Raw genomic sequence first — 21,176 nt, forward strand, 5'->3', positions numbered from 1 at the left:
CCCAGTTTGGCCAGTCATTGTGAGACCAACCATATGATCCACCCCTGTTTGGCCAGTCATTGTGAGACCAACTAAATGATCCACCCCAGTTTGGCCAGTCATTGTGAGACCAACCATATGATCCACCCCAGTTTGGCCAGTCATTGTGAGAACAACCATATGATCCACCCCAGTTTGGCCAGTCATTGTGAGACCAACCATATGATCCACCCCAGTTTGGCCAGTCATTGTGAGAGACAACCATATGATCCACCCCAGTTTGGCCAGTCATTGTGAGGCCAACTATATGATCCACCCCAGTTTGGCCAGTCATTGTGAGACCAACCATATGATCCACCCCAGTTTGGCCAGTCATTGTGAGAACAACCATATGATCCACCCCTGTTTGGCCAGTCATTTTGAGACCAACCATATGATCCACCCCAGTTTGGCCAGTCATTGTGAGACCAACCATATGATTCACCCCAGTTTGGCCAGTCATTGTGAGGCCAACTATATGATCCCACCCAGTTTGGCCAGTCATTGTGAGACCAACCATATGATCCACCCCAGTTTGGCCAGTCATTGTGAGACCAACCATATGATCCACCCCTGTTTGGCCAGTCATTGTGAGACCAACCATATGATCCACCCCAGTTTGGTCAGTCATTGTGAGACCAACCATATGATCCACCCCAGTTTGGCCAGTCATTGTGAGAACAACCATATGATCCACCCCAGTTTGGACATGGAGCGCAGTTTGGCCAGTCATTGTGAGACCACGCATATGATCCATCTCCAAAATAATTATGCAGTGGGACGTTAACGTTCATAGAATGCTCAGCCCATTTCTGATGTCCCCTGCCGTGATGTTGCTGGAATATTGCTAAAAGCGGCGTAAAACCAAACTCAGTCAGTCAGTCATAGATTGCTCAGTGGGACGTCTCCAAACTCGATTCCTTCAGTCATGGAGGTCAAGACTGACCCTCGTATTGTCCTAAAACATAACATTAGTCCAAAGTCGATTACCCCACTGTTGACGTTTTCCACACCTGCCTCTAATTTAAATCACCTGTATTTAATTGAAGGATGATGAAAGAACTTCATGCACACAACTGCCAACTGTGCAGATGACTGCACTCTGTATCTGCATGTACTGTTGCACTCAGTACCTGATCTGAGAACAGTTAGCAATCAATTTCCCACTGCCATTGTTCTGACTAATCCTTGGCTAGTGTTTTGGGGGCATCGAAAGAGTATTGTCGATCATCAGCGCTGTGTGGTTGATGGTATCGGGCCCACAGTATGTGGATGGCACGTATAGAAACTAGCAACACTTTAGCAACGGTTGAGAATATTGCAACATACCTCCGGCACATAAATGTTCAACATGTTACAAAGGTCCCATGTTTAATACTGTTACTTTTGTTATGATTAAAATGTGCATTAAAGTTTCTTTGTGCCTTTGGACCTAGGAAGACTATTTGCATCTGCTCACAATCTCTGAAACTAATTTAAACCTTGGTTACCACCCCCTTGTATGTCCGAGGTGTTTCGTGACTTGATTTCTTCCGAAAGTTTTTGACATACAAACCGCTTACTTCATTTGCCAGACTCTGATGGTGGTTCCTGTGGTTTTACCTCAAGCAAAATATTCTCTACAGTTTCTTCTCTACATAATGTTTTCTAACTAACCGTTCATGGGAGATTGTATGGCTTCATAATTACAGTACATATAGTTCATATTTCCTTTTTTGACAGGCTCCCTTTTGAAGAAACTGGGAAAGGACATATGTCCAAAATTTCTCCGTGTTTATGGAAAGAGTGTTGAACAAGCAGATTTCCCAGTTCCTGTAAGGATTTATGCTTCTAATAAGAGGAGAAAAATCCAAAAGTCAGATCCAGAACTCAAAGAAGTTACACTACACCATGTCATCAGACAAACTGATAAACCCCATGCTCCAAAAATCAGGGACTATGATGAAAGGTTCCGCAGGTACCTCAATTCCAGTACGACTAAGCGGGTAGGTTGCAAGGTGGAGATTGTTGCCTTTTGTTGTAACTGGTCTTACTGAAATCAGGCAATCCCGAATATGCCTGAATGTCTTTGATTTCACACAGCTTTCAGAGTATTCCAACACTGTCATGTACTCCATTGTTGTTTGCCATTAACAACTAACATATGACGAATAAATAAGGAACAAACTAATTGATTAGTTTCACCCAAGCAACCTTACAGGCCATGAAAAGGGAGTGAGTGAGTTTACTTTTACGCCGCACTCAGCAATATTCCAGCTATATGGTGGCGGTCTGTAAATAATCGAGTCTGGACCAGACAATCCAGTGATCAACAGCATGAGCATCGATCTGCGCAACTGGAAACCGATGACATGTGTCAGCCAAGCCAGCGAGCCTGACCACCCGATCCCGTTAGTCGCCTCTTACGACAAGCATGGGTTACTGAAGGTTCGTTCTAACCCGGACCTTCACGGGTGCCATGAAAAGGATTGGTGGTCAGAATCTGTGAATGGGTAGATGGCGTGTCATCTCACTCTGACGACATAAATAGTTGTTCCCAATGCCAATCAGTGTATAATCTTCCACACTCTATTACTGATATTTAGAGGTTGCCATGGTTAAGCTGTATCATTGTTTCGTATGGCGTTATATACTCTTTAAAAAAGTAGGGGAACCGGAAGTGTCAATTTGGATAGGAAGTACAAAATGTATAAGCGTTAAGAAACTTTTCAAAGACAGACATCTTCTGAACGCATCACCATTTCTCTTTATCACCAACCCTAAACACAACGCATGGGATGCACGTGCACAACGCAGTAGCCCAATACACGTGCATGGGGTGTCATTCTTCATTTTTAGGTTTTTTAAGAAGGTCGATAAATCAATGTAGACCATATATGTTTAACAATCATCTGCGTCACACTGTTGTTAGTGTTTGTTGCTTGCCGGGTTTTTTTGGGGGGGTTGTTTGAAAATTAAAATCGTACACATGCAAGATTTCACGTCATACATCAATCATTTCTTAAGAGCGATTACTTTACAAACAACTATGGTCATAAGGAGTGGTGATGCACTCGCAAAACATTCATTTTTACCATCATATCAACATTGACTGACTCCGATATATCTCCCACTGTTTTCAATCGTTAATTAGAATTCTAATTCAACTTAGTATGTAACACGAGTTCTGATTGGTCAATGCCATAAATTTCCGACCGTATAATCAGCATATACGGTCGCAATTTGAAAACCGATTCACCGAAACCTTTGAATGTATCCCTACACTATTGGGGTAACGCTGTTTCGCAGGACATTGTCATTTGCAGAAGCCATTGGTCAATTAACTTCCCTATCCAGCTAAAATGGGTGGAATTTGTGTTAAAAAAGACAAAACAGTATCATAAATTTAATTTTAAGTTCAAACAACTTACTCGCAACGGGCTGTTGACCCAACACTGTTAGATCATGAAACAAAGTTTATGACGTCATTATGGAGCGTGACGTCACCTGCTATGACGTCATTTGACAACAGAACTGATAATGGCCCGTAGTTGAGGAATCAGCGGGCCGCTCATTTCTGTAACTAGAGGGCGGTTTCATCATAATACAGTCCATTTTATCTATAATACTATGATCTATTCATCATTGTCAAATTTAGTCTGTTCGCACATAATAAACGTGTGTAGTTTGAACAGGGAACTACTTTCTCTGGCGATGGTGTAAGTTGAAGGAGTGATATGATTAACCTTTGACCTAGAGGAACTTTGACCTGGTTTAAATAATGAATTTCTTTCACGAAAAAACAGCGTAAAACGAGTTGAATTAGAATGGGGATAACTGTACTGTGTTTGACGAATTGGGGACGTATACCGGTGGTTATATAGCCGCAAATTTAACGTTATATCGGCTCCGCTTACGCGTCGCCGATATAACTAAATTTGCGGCTATATAACCACCGGTATACGTCCCCAATTCGTCAAACACAGTACAGTTATCCCCTAAATGAAGTTCCCCTACGTTTTTAAGAGTATACAACAAACAAACAAGCACAACAATAATCATATCCGAATTTTCCAAAACCTATTCCAACATGGAAATAGGTTTTTGTATTTCTGGCCTTAGCATTGCAAGCATTTGGGCCGTACTAACAGTTATAGCAAATAATGACATGGCGTTTTATCAACTAATCAACCATTGCTCATTTTAAACAGGTCCAATATTACATTTATATTTCTCAATACCCACCATATATTTTTACCTACTGCAGATGTCCCAAAACTGAAAAAAACAATTATTTTAGATGTCATATACAAAATATTTGTTTGCAGGAAAACATTACCTTGGAAGATGTGAAAGCTTATGATAAACTGATAAATGATGCTGAGAAAGAGGAACTGGAGAAGTATGATGTTATTCTGTGTACGTGCATTGTGGCTGGACGCTGGAGTATCCGCAAGACAGTAACTGTTCACCAGGTCATCATCGACGAGAGTGGCATGTGCACAGAGCCCCAGAGCATGATCCCCATCATCGCCAATCATCCAGAACAGGTTGTTCTGATAGGCGACCATAGGCAGTTGCGGCCAATCATACAATGCCAAGCAGCAGCCGAACTTGGCCTTGACCAGTCCCTGTTTGAGAGATACAGGGCCAATATTGCTTTTCTAAATATGCAGTACAGGATGGTGAGTAGTCAAAGCACAGTTCAGTACAAGATGTTGAGTAGTTCTAGTGATGCACATGGTGTTCAGCACAGGGTGGTGGGTAGTTCCAGTACTGTTCTGTACAGAGTAGTGATTAGTTCCAGTGAGTGGGCGGGTGAGTGAGTAAGTTTAGTTTGACGCCGCACTCCGCAATATTCCAGCTATATGGGGGCGGTCTGTAAATAATGAAGTCTAGACCAGACAATCCAGTGATCAACAGCATGAGCATCGATCTGCCCAATTGGGAACCGATGGCATATGTCAACTAACTCAGCGAGCCTGACCACCCGGTCCCGTTAGTCGCCTCTTACGACAAGCATGGGTTACTGATGATCGAGTGGTCAGGCTCGCTGACTTAGTTGACACATGCCATCGTATCCTAACTGTTTAGATTGATGCTCATGCTGTTGATAACTGGATGGTCTGGTCCAAAGGGTATCACCTGGTGACAATACCAGATTGTAAGATCATCACTTTCATTATCCATCAAAGAGACCTTAGTTTCTTATGACATAAACTGTTGACATCATGTCGTCACATTCAACTGATATGTGACGATGCAACATAAAGACTGTTCAAAGATCTTAAACTCACTCACTCACTGGCAGAACCCAGATAACAGGATGGAATTATCTAGACGGTCCCTGTTTATATTTTGCAATTTATATATCACACATCAGCCTAAAACACATTAGGAACTTTTGTAAGGTTAACTCTTCTCAGTTGAATTGTGACAGTTAAGGTGATATAAACATTTAAATCTCTAGCATCCGGAAATCTGCAAATTTCCAAAGAACCAGTTTTATCTTGGTAAACTGGAGACCGGCCCGTCCAATCCAGAGGAGGCCGACTGGTACATCGCCCCAGGGAAGGAGCTGTCCATCTGGCCAGTGAGCACCAACCCCAAGGTGTTCTGCCATATAGAAGGGGAGGAGGAGACTTTTACTGTCACTACACAGGACGGCAATGAAATGTCAAAGTCCAACGTGAAAGAAGCCGATAAACTGGTCAGTGATTCATAGTAATTGAGATTGAGGCAATATGTTGTAGTGTTTAACATCATGGATAGACTGAACGCGTCATTCAAAAAGGTTAATGAATATTTATTTCAAAGTTTTGACATATTTTCACGGAGAACATTTGCAAAGATAGTTCGTGATTGTTTTAAAAGGAATTCTTCATTGTCCCCATGCCGTATTCAGTTTGAGATTCATATTAATCAACCACCTTTAGCATATTCCATGTACAACAAATGAAACATTTGAGCCATGGCCTTACAGAAAGCAAACTACATGTATGTTTTAAGAAAGCCATGATTTTGCAGACTTATACGATTAGAAAATGGAATATAGAGGCTGGTGCATTTATTTTTTCTCCTCTTCTTCAAGATCTTATCTTGGATCTAGTTCTTAATCCTTCAACATCGTATCGGTAGGGTGGGGCGATTAATCATTTTGTCTTCTCTCCTTCGACATGGTAATGATAGGTTTGGGGTTGTTTATTTCTTCCTTCTTCCCTCATTCAACATTGTATCAGTAGGTTGAGGGTGGTGTAAGTTTTCATTCTTCTAAGTTTGGGCAGAAACATATATCTGCACGTTCGGTTTCAGTTCAATTTGGCCAACATAGCAACCACGACAAATCGAAAACAGAGTAGGTTTATCTAGTAATTAACCTTGGTTATTATATATGTGCTAGATGAGGCTATTCATTATCACGGAAGTCGTGTGTGACTACCAGAGGGATCATTTGGGTTTAATGTCACTTTGAACAGTGTTTGCGTTATATCCTGGCACGACATGTTCATATGGGAGAAACCCTGATTAAATTACATTTGTGACGTCATTCCATTGTCTGTTCGCTCCATTACTTTTCAGGAATGGAGCGATGTGTACCAGTTTCAAAATAAAACCTTCATTTTGTCATTTTGACATTTAATTTTGATAACAGAAATATTCCCAATACTTCAAATGTAATTTAAGTAGGGTAATATCCTCGTAACACTCCATTCCTTAATTTTTTTAAGGAATGGAGAGTTACTCGGACATTACCCTCTACAGATATATCGGTATCAGATGGTTACTACTTTGAAGAAAGGGCATGATCCTGACAAAACCAGAAACATATTGGGGAAAGACTGGAATTCAAAATACTGGTTTGTAACGTACCCACTGGACGCATCTGTTTACGGTAAATTGTGGCATCTCAGGTGAGTAATAATAACTTCCGGGGCCTTCGAGACGACCGAAATCTGACATTCGGAACACATTCAGGTAGTATTTCTTTTTGCTTAGAGAGTCAAGAAAAGTCTGACATGATAAGAAAATGTTGTTTTCACGTTCATAAAAATATAAATCTGTGTTGACCTTAAAGATATGTGAATATATATTGCTATTTTCAGGCTGAGGTGTTCATGTACCTTGTTCAGGTGAAACAGATCCCTGTGAAGGACATCAACTTGATGTCTCAGTACAATGCACAGAGGAGTCTCATTAAAGGAAAACTGGAGGACAAATTAGCTAAAGATCCTCATCTTTCCACACAGCTGGAGGACCTGACTGTTCAAACTGTTGTAGCTAGTCAAGGTAGACATAAGGAGTGCATGGGTGTTAATGCTATCGCTAACACCACTAACCGTCTTACTGAGTAGAACACGTCTCCTTCTCTTGGTTCTGGAATAGAATATGTCCCTAGTGCCCCAAGCTTGTCTCCCTGTGGTGAGTCTGGAGTAGATCCCCAATGCCCCATGCTTGTCTCCCTGTGGTGAGTCTGGAGTAGTGTAGATCCCCAATATCCCATGCTTGTCTCCCTGTGGTGAGTCTGGAGTAGAGTAGATCCCCAATGCCCCATGCTTGTCTCCCTGTGGTGAGTCTGGAGTAGAGTAGATCCCCAATATCCCATGCTTGTCTCCCTGTGGTGAGTCTGGAGTAGAGTAGATCCCCAATGCCACATGCTTGTCTCCCTGTGGTGAGTCTGGAGTAGAGTAGATCCCCAATGCCCCATGCTTGTCTCCCTGTGGTGAGTCTGGAGTAGTGTAGATCCCCAATATCCCATGCTTGTCTCCCTGTGGCGAGTCTGGAGAAGAGTAGATCCCCAATGCCCCATGCTTGTCTCCCTGTGGTGAGTCTGGAGTAGATCCCCAATGCCACATGCTTGTCTCCCTGTGGTGAGTCTGGAGTAGATCCCCAATGCCACATGCTTGTCTCCCTGTGGTGAGTCTGGAGTAGAGTAGATCCCCAATGCCCCATGCTTGTCTCCCTGTGGTGAGTCTGGAGTAGAGTAGATCCCCAATGCCCCATGCTTGTCTCCCTGTGGCGAGTCTGGAGTAGAGTAGATCCCCAATGCCACATGCTTGTCTCCCTGTGGTGAGTCTGGAGTAGAGTAGATCCCCAATGCCCCATGCTTGTCTCCCTGTGGCGAGTCTGGAGTAGAGTTGATCCCCAATGCCCCATGCTTGTCTCCCTGTGGTGAGTCTGGAGTAGAGTAGATCCCCAATGCCCCATGCTTGTCTCCCTGTGGTGAGTCTGGAGTAGTGTAGATCCCCAATATCCCATGCTTGTCTCCCTGTGGTGAGTCTGGAGTAGAGTAGATCCCCAATGCCCCATGCTTGTCTCCCTGTGGTGAGTCTGGAGTAGAGTAGATCCCCAATGCCTCATGCTTGTCTCCCTGTGGTGAGTCTGGAGTAGAGTAGATCCCCAATGCCCCATGCTTGTCTCCCTGTGGTGAGTCTGGAGTAGATCCCCAATGCCCCATGCTTGTCTCCCTGTGGTGAGTCTGGAGTAGAGTAGATCCCCAATGCCCCATGTTTGTCTCCCTGTGGTGAGTCTGGAGTAGTGTAGATCCCCAATATCCCATGCTTGTCTCCCTGTGGTGAGTCTGGAGTAGAGTAGATCCCCAATGCCCCATGCTTGTCTCCCTGTGGTGAGTCTGGAGTAGATCCCCAATGCCACATGCTTGTCTCCCTGTGGTGAGTCTGGAGTAGATCCCCAATGCCCCATGCTTGTCTCCCTGTGGTGAGTCTGGAGTAGAGTAGATCCCCAATGCCCCATGCTTGTCTCCCTGTGGTGAGTCTGGAGTAGATCCCCAATGGCCCGTGCTTGTCTCCCTGTGGTGAGTCTGGAGTAGAGTAGATCCCCAATATCCCATGCTTGTCTCCCTGTGGTCCTGTGAGTCTGGAGTAGTCTGGAGTAGAGTAGATCCCCAATGCCCCATGCTTGTCTCCCTGTGGTGAGTCTGGAGTAGATCCCCAATGCCACATGCTTGTCTCCCTGTGGTGAGTCTGGAGTAGAGTAGATCCCCAATGGCACATGCTTGTCTCCCTGTGGTGAGTCTGGAGTAGAGAAGATCCCCAATGCCCCATGCTTGTCTCCCTGTGGTGAGTCTGGAGTAGTGTAGATCCCCAATGCCCCATGCTTGTCTCCCTGTGGTGAGTCTGGAGTAGTGTAGATCCCCAATGCCCTATGCTTGTCTCCCTGTGGTGAGTCTGGAGTAGAGTAGATCCCCAATGCCCCATGCTTGTCTCCCTGTGGTGAGTCTGGAGTAGTGTAGATCCCCAATGCCCCATGCTTGTCTCCCTGTGGTGAGTCTGGAGTAGTGTAGATCCCCAATGCCCCATGCTTGTCTCCCTGTGGTGAGTCTGGAGTAGATCCCCAATGCCACATGCTTGTCTCCCTGTGGTGAGTCTGGAGTAGAGTAGATCCCCAATGCCACATGCTTGTCTCCCTGTGGTGAGTCTGGAGTAGAGTAGATCCCCAATGCCCCATGCTTGTCTCCCTGCGGCGAGTCTGGAGTAGAGTAGATCCCCAATGGCCCGTGCTTGTCTCCCTGTGGTCAGTCTGGAGTAGAGTAGATCCCAAATGCCCCATGCTTGTCTCCCTGTGGTGAGTCTGTTCACTACTGGGAAAACTATTAAACTATTAACGTTAAGTAGAACATTAAGACAAGGCAAAATACGTTAGCATCAAATAACTTTACCTTGTGGCGACGTAAAAATGACATGACAACGTGAAATTGTTAACTGGGACAGCTCTATCCCTGCGTTTAGTCATCATTTCGCAGTTGTGTCAAACCAAGCATAAGCATAGTATTACGTAGGTCTCTTTGACTTCGATACAACCGTGTTTGATTGTACTTAGAAGGTTGGTCCCAATAAGACAGACGCCTTTACTTGTCGTTTTCCGCACGAGTACCTTCTGGCGTCAATGAGAGCATAGTATTTTGACTGTAATTCCAATATATGGGTGGAATAATATGAATGAAAATTTGTCCTTAATTAAAGCGTTAATCGTCTGCAGAAGTGAGTATTGGATAGTTTATTGCTTTTTGCAACTTACCAAGTTTGTTTGGAGCTTTCCATTATAAAGTTTCTGAAAGCAACTTGTTTTGTGGTAATCAGCGATGATTTTATTGGATTGTCAGGAAGCGAGTGGGACTACGTGATATTCAGCACTGTGCGGTCCCTGCCCCACTACAAGATAGAGAGTAACCCAACGTTTGGCTGGTGCAAACACAACCTTGGCTTCATCACAGATGCTAACCAGATCAACGTGGCGATCACTCGGGCTAGAAAAGGATTAATCATTATTGGTGAGATCACTGAGATGAAGTCAAAATCTTATGATTCTCACCTGGACACTGTGAATCTTGAAAGTTTTGTGAGCAAGAAACTAGCTAATGTTACATTTGACCACTTCTTAAAATGCATTGTGTGTTCATAGCTTTTGACCATGGCAGCATGGTCGATTTCCACTTGTCAGAGTATGCTCATCATCCAGACACGTTTGCTCAGCGCGCCAAAGACATGGGGCGAACTCCTCACATGGGGACCCGTGAAGATCCCGGTTAGAATTGGTCTTTACCAACCCATGCTTGTCTGTAAGAGGCGACTAACGGCATCGGGTGGTCAGGCTCGCTGACCTGGTTGACACATGTCATCGTATCCCAATTGCGTAGATTGATGCTCATGCTGTCTGGCCCAGACGCGAATAAATATACAGACCATATAGCTGGAATAATGTTGAGTGCGGTGTTTAACACAAAACAAACCTCACAAGGTTACAATGTGAAAAGCCCATTTATGGCGTCCATCACTTTGAAGGGATATTGCCAAAAGCGGCGCAAAACCACACTAAGTCACTGACTTATAAACTTAGTGTTTAACAGATACACTGCTCCAACCTTCCATGTAATAGACACATACACAGCCTCATTGTGATCATACTGCTTCTGGTTCTCAAGAAATATCACCTGCCAAAGTGCTTTTGACGATCTTTGGTAATCAACAGGTATCATAGAACTTTATCAGGTGCATACAAACATATTTCCCGATTTGCAGTACGCCATAACATATTGATTACCTGGCCTGTAGTGGACATATTTGATAAATGTGATACTGTCTGTTTAACCGTTTTGTATGTTGGCCACCCTCAGCAGCTCTGGATTGTTGTCTGTCTTATTGTATGTTGTGTAAGGAGTGGAAGATCATTGGGATCATTGTAATTTAGAGTAAGAAACTTAATTAAAGAATTAAAATCTGACAATAACATACAACTGCACTAATAATTGCCAACTTGATCATTTCAGGAAATTCAAATCTTCTTCAGTGTGACAAAGTCTTGAAACAACTGATAGCTATGTATCGCAAAGAAGGATGTTTTGTAACATCAACATTTTGGCCAAACAAATCAAGCTAACACAGAATTGAAGATACAGGCAATAAGGCCATCTTAGTTCAAACTTAAGGTGATAAGTTCACCCTAAAACAAAAGACTGGATCGATGGTGATCAGTTCATCCTTATACAAAGACTGGATCGATGGTGATCAGTTCATCCTTATACAAAGACTGGATCGATGGTGATCAGTTCATCCTTATACAAAGACTGGATCGATGGTGATCAGTTCATCCTTATACAAAGACTGGATCGATGGTGATCAGTTCACCAATATACAAAGACTGGATCGATGGTGATCAGTTCACCAATATACAAAGACTGGATCGATGGTGATCAATTCACCCTTATGCAAAGACTGGATCAAGGGTGATCAGTTCACCATTATACAAAGATCGGATCCATGGTGATCAGTTCACCAATATACAAAGACTGGATCGATGGTGATAAGTTCACCCTTATACAAAGACTGGACCCTAATACAAAGATCGAGATTAAGATGCTCAGTTCACCCTTGTACGAAGACTGAGGTTTAGGTCATCAGTTCACCCTTGTACGAAGACTGAAGTTTAGGTCATCAGTTCACCCTTGTACGAAGACTGAGGTTTAGGTCATCAGTTCACCCTTGTACGAAGACTGAGGTTTAGGCGATTAGTTCACCCTTGTACGAAGACTGAGGTTTAGGTCATCAATTCACCCTTGTACAAAGACTGGGGTTTAGGTGATCAGTTCACCCTTGTACGAAGACTGAGGTTTAGGCGATTAGTTCACCCTTGTACGAAGACTGAGGTTTAGGTCATCAGTTCACCCTTGTACAAAGACTGGGGTTTAGGTGATCAGTTCACCCTTGTACAAAGACTGAGGTTTAGGCGATTAGTTCAGCCTTGTACGAAGACTGAGGTTTAGATTATCAGTTCACCCTTGTACAAAGATCGAGTTTAAGGCGATCAGTTCACCCTTGTACAAAGACTGAGGTTTAGGTCATCAGTTCACCCTTGTACAAAGACTGGGGTTTAGGTGATCAGTTCACCCTTGTACGAAGACTGAGGTTTAGGCGATTAGTTCACCCTTGTACGAAGACTGAGGTTTAGGTCATCAGTTCACCCTTGTACAAAGACTGGGGTTTAGGTGATCAGTTCACCCTTGTACGAAGACTGAGGTTTAGGTCATCAGTTCACCCTTGTACAAAGACTGAGGTTTAGGCGATTAGTTCAGCCTTGTACGAAGACTGAGGTTTAGATTATCAGTTCACCCTTGTACAAAGATCGAGTTTAAGGCGATCAGTTCACCCTTGTACAAAGATCGAGGTTAAGGTGATCAGTTCTCCCTTGTACAAAGATCGAAGTTAAGGTGATCAGTTCACCCTTGTACAAAGATTGAAGTTAAGGTGATCAGTTCACCCTTGTACAAAGATCGAAGTTAAGGTGATCAGTTCACCATTATAAAATGACTGAGGTTAAGTTTAGTTGTTCACCCTAAAAAGAATTGATTTATGGTGATCAGCTCACCCTTGTACAAAAACTGAGGTGGAGGGGCGATTTCATCATCTTAATACAGTTGACCATTATTAGTGATTAGTTTACCGTATCACAAAAAATGAAGTGAAGATGATTTGATCACCCTAATACATTGATTCAATTGAGGGTTATCTGTTCACCCTATTACAAAGACAAGTGAATGATCTTCGATCACCCTAATACAAAGATTGACCTTATGGAGATTTGTTCCCCTAAAATCGAGTGGTCAAGTTTTTATTCTCTCTTTATTTCCGATACTGAAAGGTCACAGGCCTGTAGTGAAATACATTTACACGCACACGCAAAGCAATATTTACACGCACATGTAATATACATGAAGAAGAGAAAGTAATCAAGGGTAGCTTATATTGTGCTCTGAGATATATTCTGTTATTTAACAATGCTGAGAGTTGTTAAAGGTTTGGATGGACAAAATAATATTTCTTCATATACAACCTTCTCAGGGAATTATAAGAAGGGCAAATAAAAAGAAAATTATTTGAATCTACTATTTGGTTAAGATCACAAAGTTTGCAATTTCTATTTTCGTGATTTTTAAATCTTCCACTTTCGATAAGTAAATGTGAAGAACATCTCCTAAACTATTTTACGTTTACTCTTGAAAGATGAAGTCCTTATTTACAAAAACTGACAGGCCACGTGCCTATTTTGATGAGGAATGAACAGACACTATTGTCTACAACGTGCAAGTGCTATTCAATCAGCTATTCAAGTCCATTTTAGAATTAATGGGTACTGTGATATTTGTGTAATCAACAGACAGGACTTTATGTGTTTACCCAAACAAGGTTTCGAAGCCCCGACTTAGAGAAAGGGGCTTTTCTCATCATAACACAATGGCTTGATTAGAGGTATATCATCATTTGAGTAAAATGTGTTAACGCCATCCAGAATAATGTATTTTGAGTACAGATGCCTCGCTTCCGAATTTTAAGGCGAGAAAGCGATGGCCCTAATCAGCCACCATACTTTAGTGAATGTAGGTGTCTTTCAATCTGTTGTTATACAAATGTAAAATTGTACAAATATTGATTTTGAAAAGTGTTTGTACTGTAGAATGGAATGTTGAGTTCACATTTCCTTTATGTTATATATATTATAATATATATAATAACTATGCATTTTCCATGTCAGCATTCATGCATATCAATGACTCTTGTTTGTTTTTTTAGTTTGACCTTCTGAATCACATTTGTCAACACTTGATATCGGAGCCATGATTTTAACTACTGCCTGGCCTTTTGTGCGGCCTGTTTCAACCAGTATTGTGCCTGGCATTCTTTTGTAGCTGATCAGCACGTGTTTCTATACTCAGGGGCATTCACTTTGAGATTGCACAAACACTGAACAAATATCCTGCCTTTTTCAGGATTTTGTTTTCTTACATTCAGCTAAATCTATTTACATATTATGTATACATTATCACGTCATTTTTGCTTAGGGACATGTTATTGCAGCCATATATTATATATTACATTTTACTGGACAATATTGATATTTGAAGTTGATTTATTGTGATACGTGGTAAATACAGCATAACAGTGAAGAAGGTCACAACTTTGTGGGATTCACATTTTGAGACATATTTTTATTAGTGATGTGATTAAATGAGGTATTTTTGTTTTTACTTCGGTAGTACTCGTGGGGGAATTTGAGCATTGTTTGTATAGATGTAATGTTTTACTGCAATGTAAATAAAATTCAAAATGCTATTACGTTTTCCTACAAATCAAAAATAAGTAAAAGTGATTCTTATCTGCACTTACTGTCGTATCAGTTGGTTTTTTTCAGCATAACAAAAAGACCATGATGAAGAAGTTACAATTTAGTACTTGAATAAGTCTGATTTTTGTCAGGCTTCTATGCATAATACGGTATTGGAACCATCTGAGATTTGTGTTTTTTGTTGTTTTAAATGGAAAATAGCAAAGTCTTCCAAATACCTTCCGATATTTCTGTATTATTGTCATTTCCTAGTTTAATTGACTCTGTTCGTTTTCTTGTAAATCATATTCGTTTGATAAAGTGGCATTGATTAGTCTGTATCCGTTTTCCTCTCTGTATAAAGTTGCATGGAATTTACATTGAATAAATGGTTCTTCAACTTTCCTATCAAATTATAAAGTTTATTATTCCATTATGGAATATAAACTTTATCATTTGTTAATATGTTTTTTTAGAGTTGATAGAACCTACCTGTCCAAAAAACATTTGGTCTGAATGTAAAGAATGTACCATCAGTTTTGACAGATCATTGATGAATTTTATGTTTGCTTTTAAGTAATGCTAGTAAGTACATGGTTCAAGTCAAATCTGGATACTAGCGTTTGCAAATATATACAGGGTTTATACAGTTTGTTTGTTGTGACTGGATTTTCGATTCATAAACATCTTTCTAAAAGGGATTTCTGATTTTAGGTATGACCATTCTTCTTAAATGTTAATTTAACCAAAAAGATCAATAGAAGCAAACCTGGTATATTCAAGTACAATGTATATTCATATCTTCTGTATAATCCATAATGAATGTGTCTCTTTTTTATAGATATCTGGGTATTGTCTTCACACCCAAGCTTGTGTGGAACAAAGCACAGCTATGTTTATCATCTCAGGCTAACAAAGCAATTTTATCATTATTCAGTTTTCAAAGAAAAATGGGTAACATAGATGGCTGTGATTTATTTAGAATATTTGACTCAATGATTGCACCTATACTCTGCTATGGCGCAGAAATTTGGGGCACTGAATTGAGGCCGTTGAGGCCGTACAACTTAAGTTCTGTAAACAGTATTTAAGAGTAAACAAATCTACGTTTAATGGTATGGTGCAAGGCGAGTGTGGCAGACTCCCTCTCCAATATGTTTATCTCTTGCGTGTTATTAAATACTGGTGTGGTCTCATACATCTACCTGAAAATAGGTTGCCTCGTCAATGTTACATTATGTTAAGATCTTTAGATGAAGCTGAACACACCACATGGGTTTCAAAGGTTAAAGAAATATTACTCAGGTATGGCTTTGGTTATGCTTGGTTTTATCAAGAAATTGGAAATGTTGGTATGTTCATTTCTCTTTTTAAACAAAGACTAAAGGATAATCTACAACAGCCATGGTATTCATCAATACAGGATTCTTCAAAATGCTTTTATTATAAGCAATATAAGTCTTTGTTGAATGTTGAAAAATACTTGCGTTCTGACATTCCAGTGTATCTAAGGATGTCTTTATCAAGATTTAGTTCTAGCAACTTTAACATAGAAGAAGAAACTGGAAGATATGGCAATATTGAACTAAGAGAAAGACTTTCTATGTACTGCAAATCAAAAGGTCTGGATTATATTGAAAATGAATGGCATGTCATATTTGTGTGTGGTTGTTATAAAGATTTAAAAGTCAAATACATTGCTAGATATATACAAGAACCCTACACTGTACACACTATGATAAATCTGTTTCAAAATGAAAGTTAGGATGTTATGTACAAAATCTGCTTGTTTTTGTTAACAATATTGTAAATTCTAGAAACAAATGAGTGCTACGTATACCTTCTTAAAGCATGCGCACGTGAAAGTTAAAAAAACCCTATTATCTGTATGTATTATGGGCCAGTGGCCTCCTTACTGAATAAACTGTCTGTCTGTTTGTCTGTATAATCCATAATGTGGTTAAGGAGTCTGGATGTGTATATAATGTGATCAATAACTTCTATGAAATCGGTCATTTATTTTTATTATTGCTTAAAGTCTGGTTATAGCCGTATTTAGAAATGTTTGTTTTTCAAGTGAGAGAAAATACTTTAGTGTTTTTTTCCCTTTCTCCTGAAAATTTCCTTTAGCTTTCATTATAATTCAATCAGTTTTAACTTTGTTAAGTTTCATTTGCCTATTTTTATTTCGTTGACTTCTTTTAAAGTTTATAATTATATTTTGGAATTTATATTTATATCATAAGAGGCAATTCATGCTCATTGTTAATTAAATATTAACTACAACAAAATGTATGGCAATTCCACAGGAGAGATTGTAGATGTGTTGCTTAAAGTAACGGAATCCTGATTATTAGGTTCCACTGTAGATGGATTGTTTGGAAGAACTGAACATACTGATTAAATGGATTAAAATGTAGATGGGTTGATTCAGATTAAGTAGATTCCTTTTTACGTGGGTTTGGAGAAACAGAATCAGATCACATAGGTTCCTCTGCACTCTGGTTGTCTGATAGTGTTGAGAAAGTGAGTTTAGGTTTTACGCCGCTTTAAGCAATATTCCAGCAATATCACGGCGGGGCACACCAGAAATGGGCTTCAAACATTGTGCCCATGTGGGGTATCGAACCCGGGCCTTTGGCGAAACAAGCGAACGCTTTAACCACTATGCTACCCCATCGCCCCGGTAGTCTGATATCCCAACAAGGACGTTCACTCATTTTACTGCTATGAAACATACTCATGTTCGTTATTTGTTATACGATGATTTTTATGATACAACTCCTTTAGTGGTATTTAGGTGCTACTATAATGAAGAGGAACAACTCCTATCGATTGACAATTTCCTTATTGCAATAGATGCTTTATAATAGCATTTAGTTAGCATCCGTTGCAATAAGGAAGTTGCCAATATATAATACTTCTTCCTCTTGTTTAATATAGTTTGGCATTTTTTGTCATGCATTTGTTTTGTAGTAGAGTGTAATTAAGATGAAGTAGAAACTATAGTTAGTTGTGATCAAGAGAAAAGGGAACATTAGCCTAGTTCCTTTACTTTTAGGGACGATGAAGTAGCTTTCTTCTGTTACCAAAGGTCTATAACTTACATAGACACCCATTTGATGTGAACAATATGTACAAGTCTAACTTGACACTCGTCACGAGTGAGAAACGATTACAAGATCGCCGTCCATATGGTTTTGAACATAATTCATGCTGTTATTTACAGGGGTGGCCTAGCTGTTGAAGTTTTAGCAGGTTTTTCCACAAGGTTACATTGCGTGAAGCCCAATGGTTGGGAAAAGGTCACGCGATCTTTGAAAGTTTCAAAGTGTTCCATCTTAGGTTGCAGGATGTTCAATTGACTCTGTTTACTGACTCATCTTGTAACAAACAATGGCTATAAAACTCATGTTGAACTGTAACTTTATGTTGCTCGGCTTTACTTATACATATTAGTTACTATTGCTCCATTGTTGTATCAAACCATTTGTTGTTTTAGCATAATTCAGATGTTCTTGAATAGGGGTTCAAAAATTAGCGATGACGTCTACGTGTCACTACATGTAAGTTTGGTGCTTAATTTCTTTGCTTGATAGAAAATAAATGAGTTTTAAAAAGTCGCTTCTTGTCGGGTTTTCATTCCAGACCTAAATCTAAGTCATTACAGGACGAAAGTCCTTTGTCTATCTTCGCCTCAGACGTAATCCAGACAACTCAGCAGATTTCGTTCACCCTGTATCGAGTGAGGGGATTTAGTTTTATGCCGTACTCGGCAATATTCCAGCTATATGGAGGCGCTCTGAAAATAATCGAGTCTAGACCAGACAATCCAGTGATCAACAGCAAGAGCATCAATCTACGCAACTGAAATACGATGACATATGTCAACCAAGTCAGCGAGCCTGACCACCCGATACCGTTAGTCACCTCTTACGACAAGCATGGGTTGCTGAAGGTAAATTCTAACCCGGACCTTCGCAGGTCTCGTTGACTCTCTCAGTGTTCACATGCGCACACATAGCACGAATAGTTCTCAGCAGTGCACTGACATCAATTCCGATCCAAGTCACAAAAACACATTTAAAACAAAATATAAAGACATTTCTTTTTTTAAAAAACGCAAGAGAGGGTACGCGCATAACGTGCCGATACGATTCCAGTGCTCAGACCAGGTCTAAAGACCAGGGTGCCGTTGTACAAAGTGATCTTAGCGCTAAGGTGACCGTAACTCCCATACTTTAACATAGACTTAAGGTAGCCTTAGCGCTAAGGTTGTTTTGTACAACGGCACCCAGGGCTTAGATTTTCGAAGCTCTCTTAGCGCTAAGATAGTCGTAAGTGCCATACATTAACATTAACTTACGACTATCTTAGCGCTAAGAGAGCTTCGAAAATCTAGGCCCAGGGTGCCGTTCCACTAACCGATCTTAACTAAGATCAATCTTAGCAAGTTACGCCAATTTTACAATCGTCTTAGCTAAAAGTTACACCCGTTCCACTAACCGATCTTAGGCCGATCGTAGCCGGTCCCGATCTTACGATCCGATCCAAGCTTAGATCGAGACTCTTTCGTGCGAGAGATACAGGAATGCGAGGCACGAGTTATCTCCCTTTGCATAGTCTAGCAAATGATGTTTACGAACCAACTGAGTGAGTGAGTGAGTTTAGATTTACGCTGCCCTCAGCAATAGTCCAGCTATATGGCGGCGGTCTGTAAATAATCTAGCTAAGATGCATAGCGTTCACTAGCATGAGCGTTCATGTTAGTGAACGCTATGTATCTTAGCTATAAATAATCGAGTCTCAACCAGACAATCCAGTGATCAACAGTATGCGCATCGATCTGCGCAGTTGGGAACCGATGACATGTGTCAACCAAGTCAGCGAGTCTGACCACCCGATCCCGTTAGTGGCCTCTTACGACAGGCATGGGTAATGGAAGTTCAATATTCTCACCCGGGCCTTCATGGGTATTTTTCCAACCAAGTGTAAACGTGGAGAAAAAACCTAGAGCAAAATATTAGGGTAGTGAGCACCTTGGTTTCAGGTGCAAGTGCGTGAGAACGCTGGGTATCAAGCATAATATAATAATAATAAATGCATATTTATAGTGCGCCTATTCCACATCCTTGGGCATGCTCAAAGCGCTGTGTACACATAATTTACTCGAGAATATTTACAGCCGAGATTATAAGTAATATACTGAGAACAGGTTTTAAGTCTGGACTTTAAAAATGTCATTGTGTCAGAGCTTTTAATATGTGCCTGAACCTTGTCAATCAGAATAAACAAGGCGTGACGAGGCTATATATAACGTATGTAGAATCTGTCAGTGGTCTTGAATAACACGCGGCCTGCCTTTAGAATCCCCCCACCAAATATGCGCAGTGAAATCAAACATATTTGTATCTTTTTGCTTCAGAACATTGTTCACTTTACGGCTGTCCCTATTCTTAACCATGACGTTGCAATATTGTTGTACAAATGTGTTACACCGACTCGCTCGGTTGTGTTCCCATGACGACAGTGGTCAGACTGGCCTGACATTTGTAAGGCTTCAGTGCAGTGTTTGTTTACATCACAGAAATATACAAATTCATTTCATGGGGGACTTTAGGGGACGCTTACGGTGAAATGCTCGCTCTTATTTTTCACAAAGAATAGGAAAGTCACCATTTTGGTTTCTCTACGATTGATTTTAGCTATCCTAAGTTGGTCATGAGCAACTTAGACTTTGAATCTTAACTTTACGATTGACTTAGGTAAGATTGGTTAGTGGAACGGTATGCCGATCGTAACGTCACGCTAAGATTGGGGTTTTTGGGGTTTACGATTGGCATAGGGCTAAGATCGGTTAGTGGAACGGCACCCAGGGTGCCGTTGTACAAAGCGATCTTAGTGTTATGGTCACCGTAACTCCCATATCTTAACATAGACTTAAGGTTGTCTTAGCGCTAAGGTTGTTTTGTACAACGGCACCCAGAATTACACCTGCCAGGTTGATCTGGCTTGACAATGCATTTTGAATGGACGATGCTCACCGGTTGTGGAAATCAGAGTTCTTTCCCTTAGTGCACCACCTGCTCTCTCCGACAATGTCTTCAAAACGTTATGAAAATGTATTGCATTGACATATGACAGGGTTTCCTGGATAACTGGGATATTGCGGTGTTAAATAACAAACAAACAAACAAAATCTATTATTTTCAGGCCAGTGTAGGAGGATTAGATCACATTCGTAGACCAAATCACTGCTTGAAATAGTTGCAGCAATATCTTGCTATTGCAATCGGTGCGACGTTTCGGTGTAGATGCTAGGTGTCTACACTTCTTTATTGCAATCAATACAATCGTCGTATCAATTGCAATAAATTTAGAAGTTGTCTATCTATAAAAAAGCTTTCCTGTTCATCACTAGTTACAACGATTTATACATTGTTTGCATATTATACTGTTGAAACACATATGACACGAAACAGGTTTCTTTGTCGGCTGCAGATGAATGGCATAGGGTTCCTTTATGTGGATATTGATAGATACATTCCTCTTTAGGGCGTGTGTGT

At 40.8% G+C, this 21,176-nt stretch overlaps 1 protein-coding gene across 1 annotated transcript in view; it reads left to right on the forward strand.

Annotated features, from left to right (window-relative positions):
• Window positions 1-15,362, forward strand: part of LOC124276342 (helicase with zinc finger domain 2-like) — a 31,923-nt gene extending 16,561 nt beyond the window's left edge. The window contains 6 exon segments of the mRNA XM_046711972.1: window positions 1,741-2,003; window positions 4,326-4,682; window positions 5,468-5,707; window positions 7,101-7,284; window positions 10,118-10,285; window positions 11,282-15,362. Coding sequence (XP_046567928.1) covers window positions 1,741-2,003; window positions 4,326-4,682; window positions 5,468-5,707; window positions 7,101-7,284; window positions 10,118-10,285; window positions 11,282-11,391 — 1,322 coding nt within the window. The 3' untranslated portion in view covers window positions 11,392-15,362.
• Window positions 15,363-21,176: the final 5,814 nt, after the last annotated feature.

Source organism: Haliotis rubra, unplaced genomic scaffold (assembly GCF_003918875.1).
Source record: "Haliotis rubra isolate DU_JTF1 unplaced genomic scaffold, ASM391887v1 Scf208, whole genome shotgun sequence".
NCBI lineage: Eukaryota > Metazoa > Mollusca > Gastropoda > Lepetellida > Haliotidae > Haliotis > Haliotis rubra.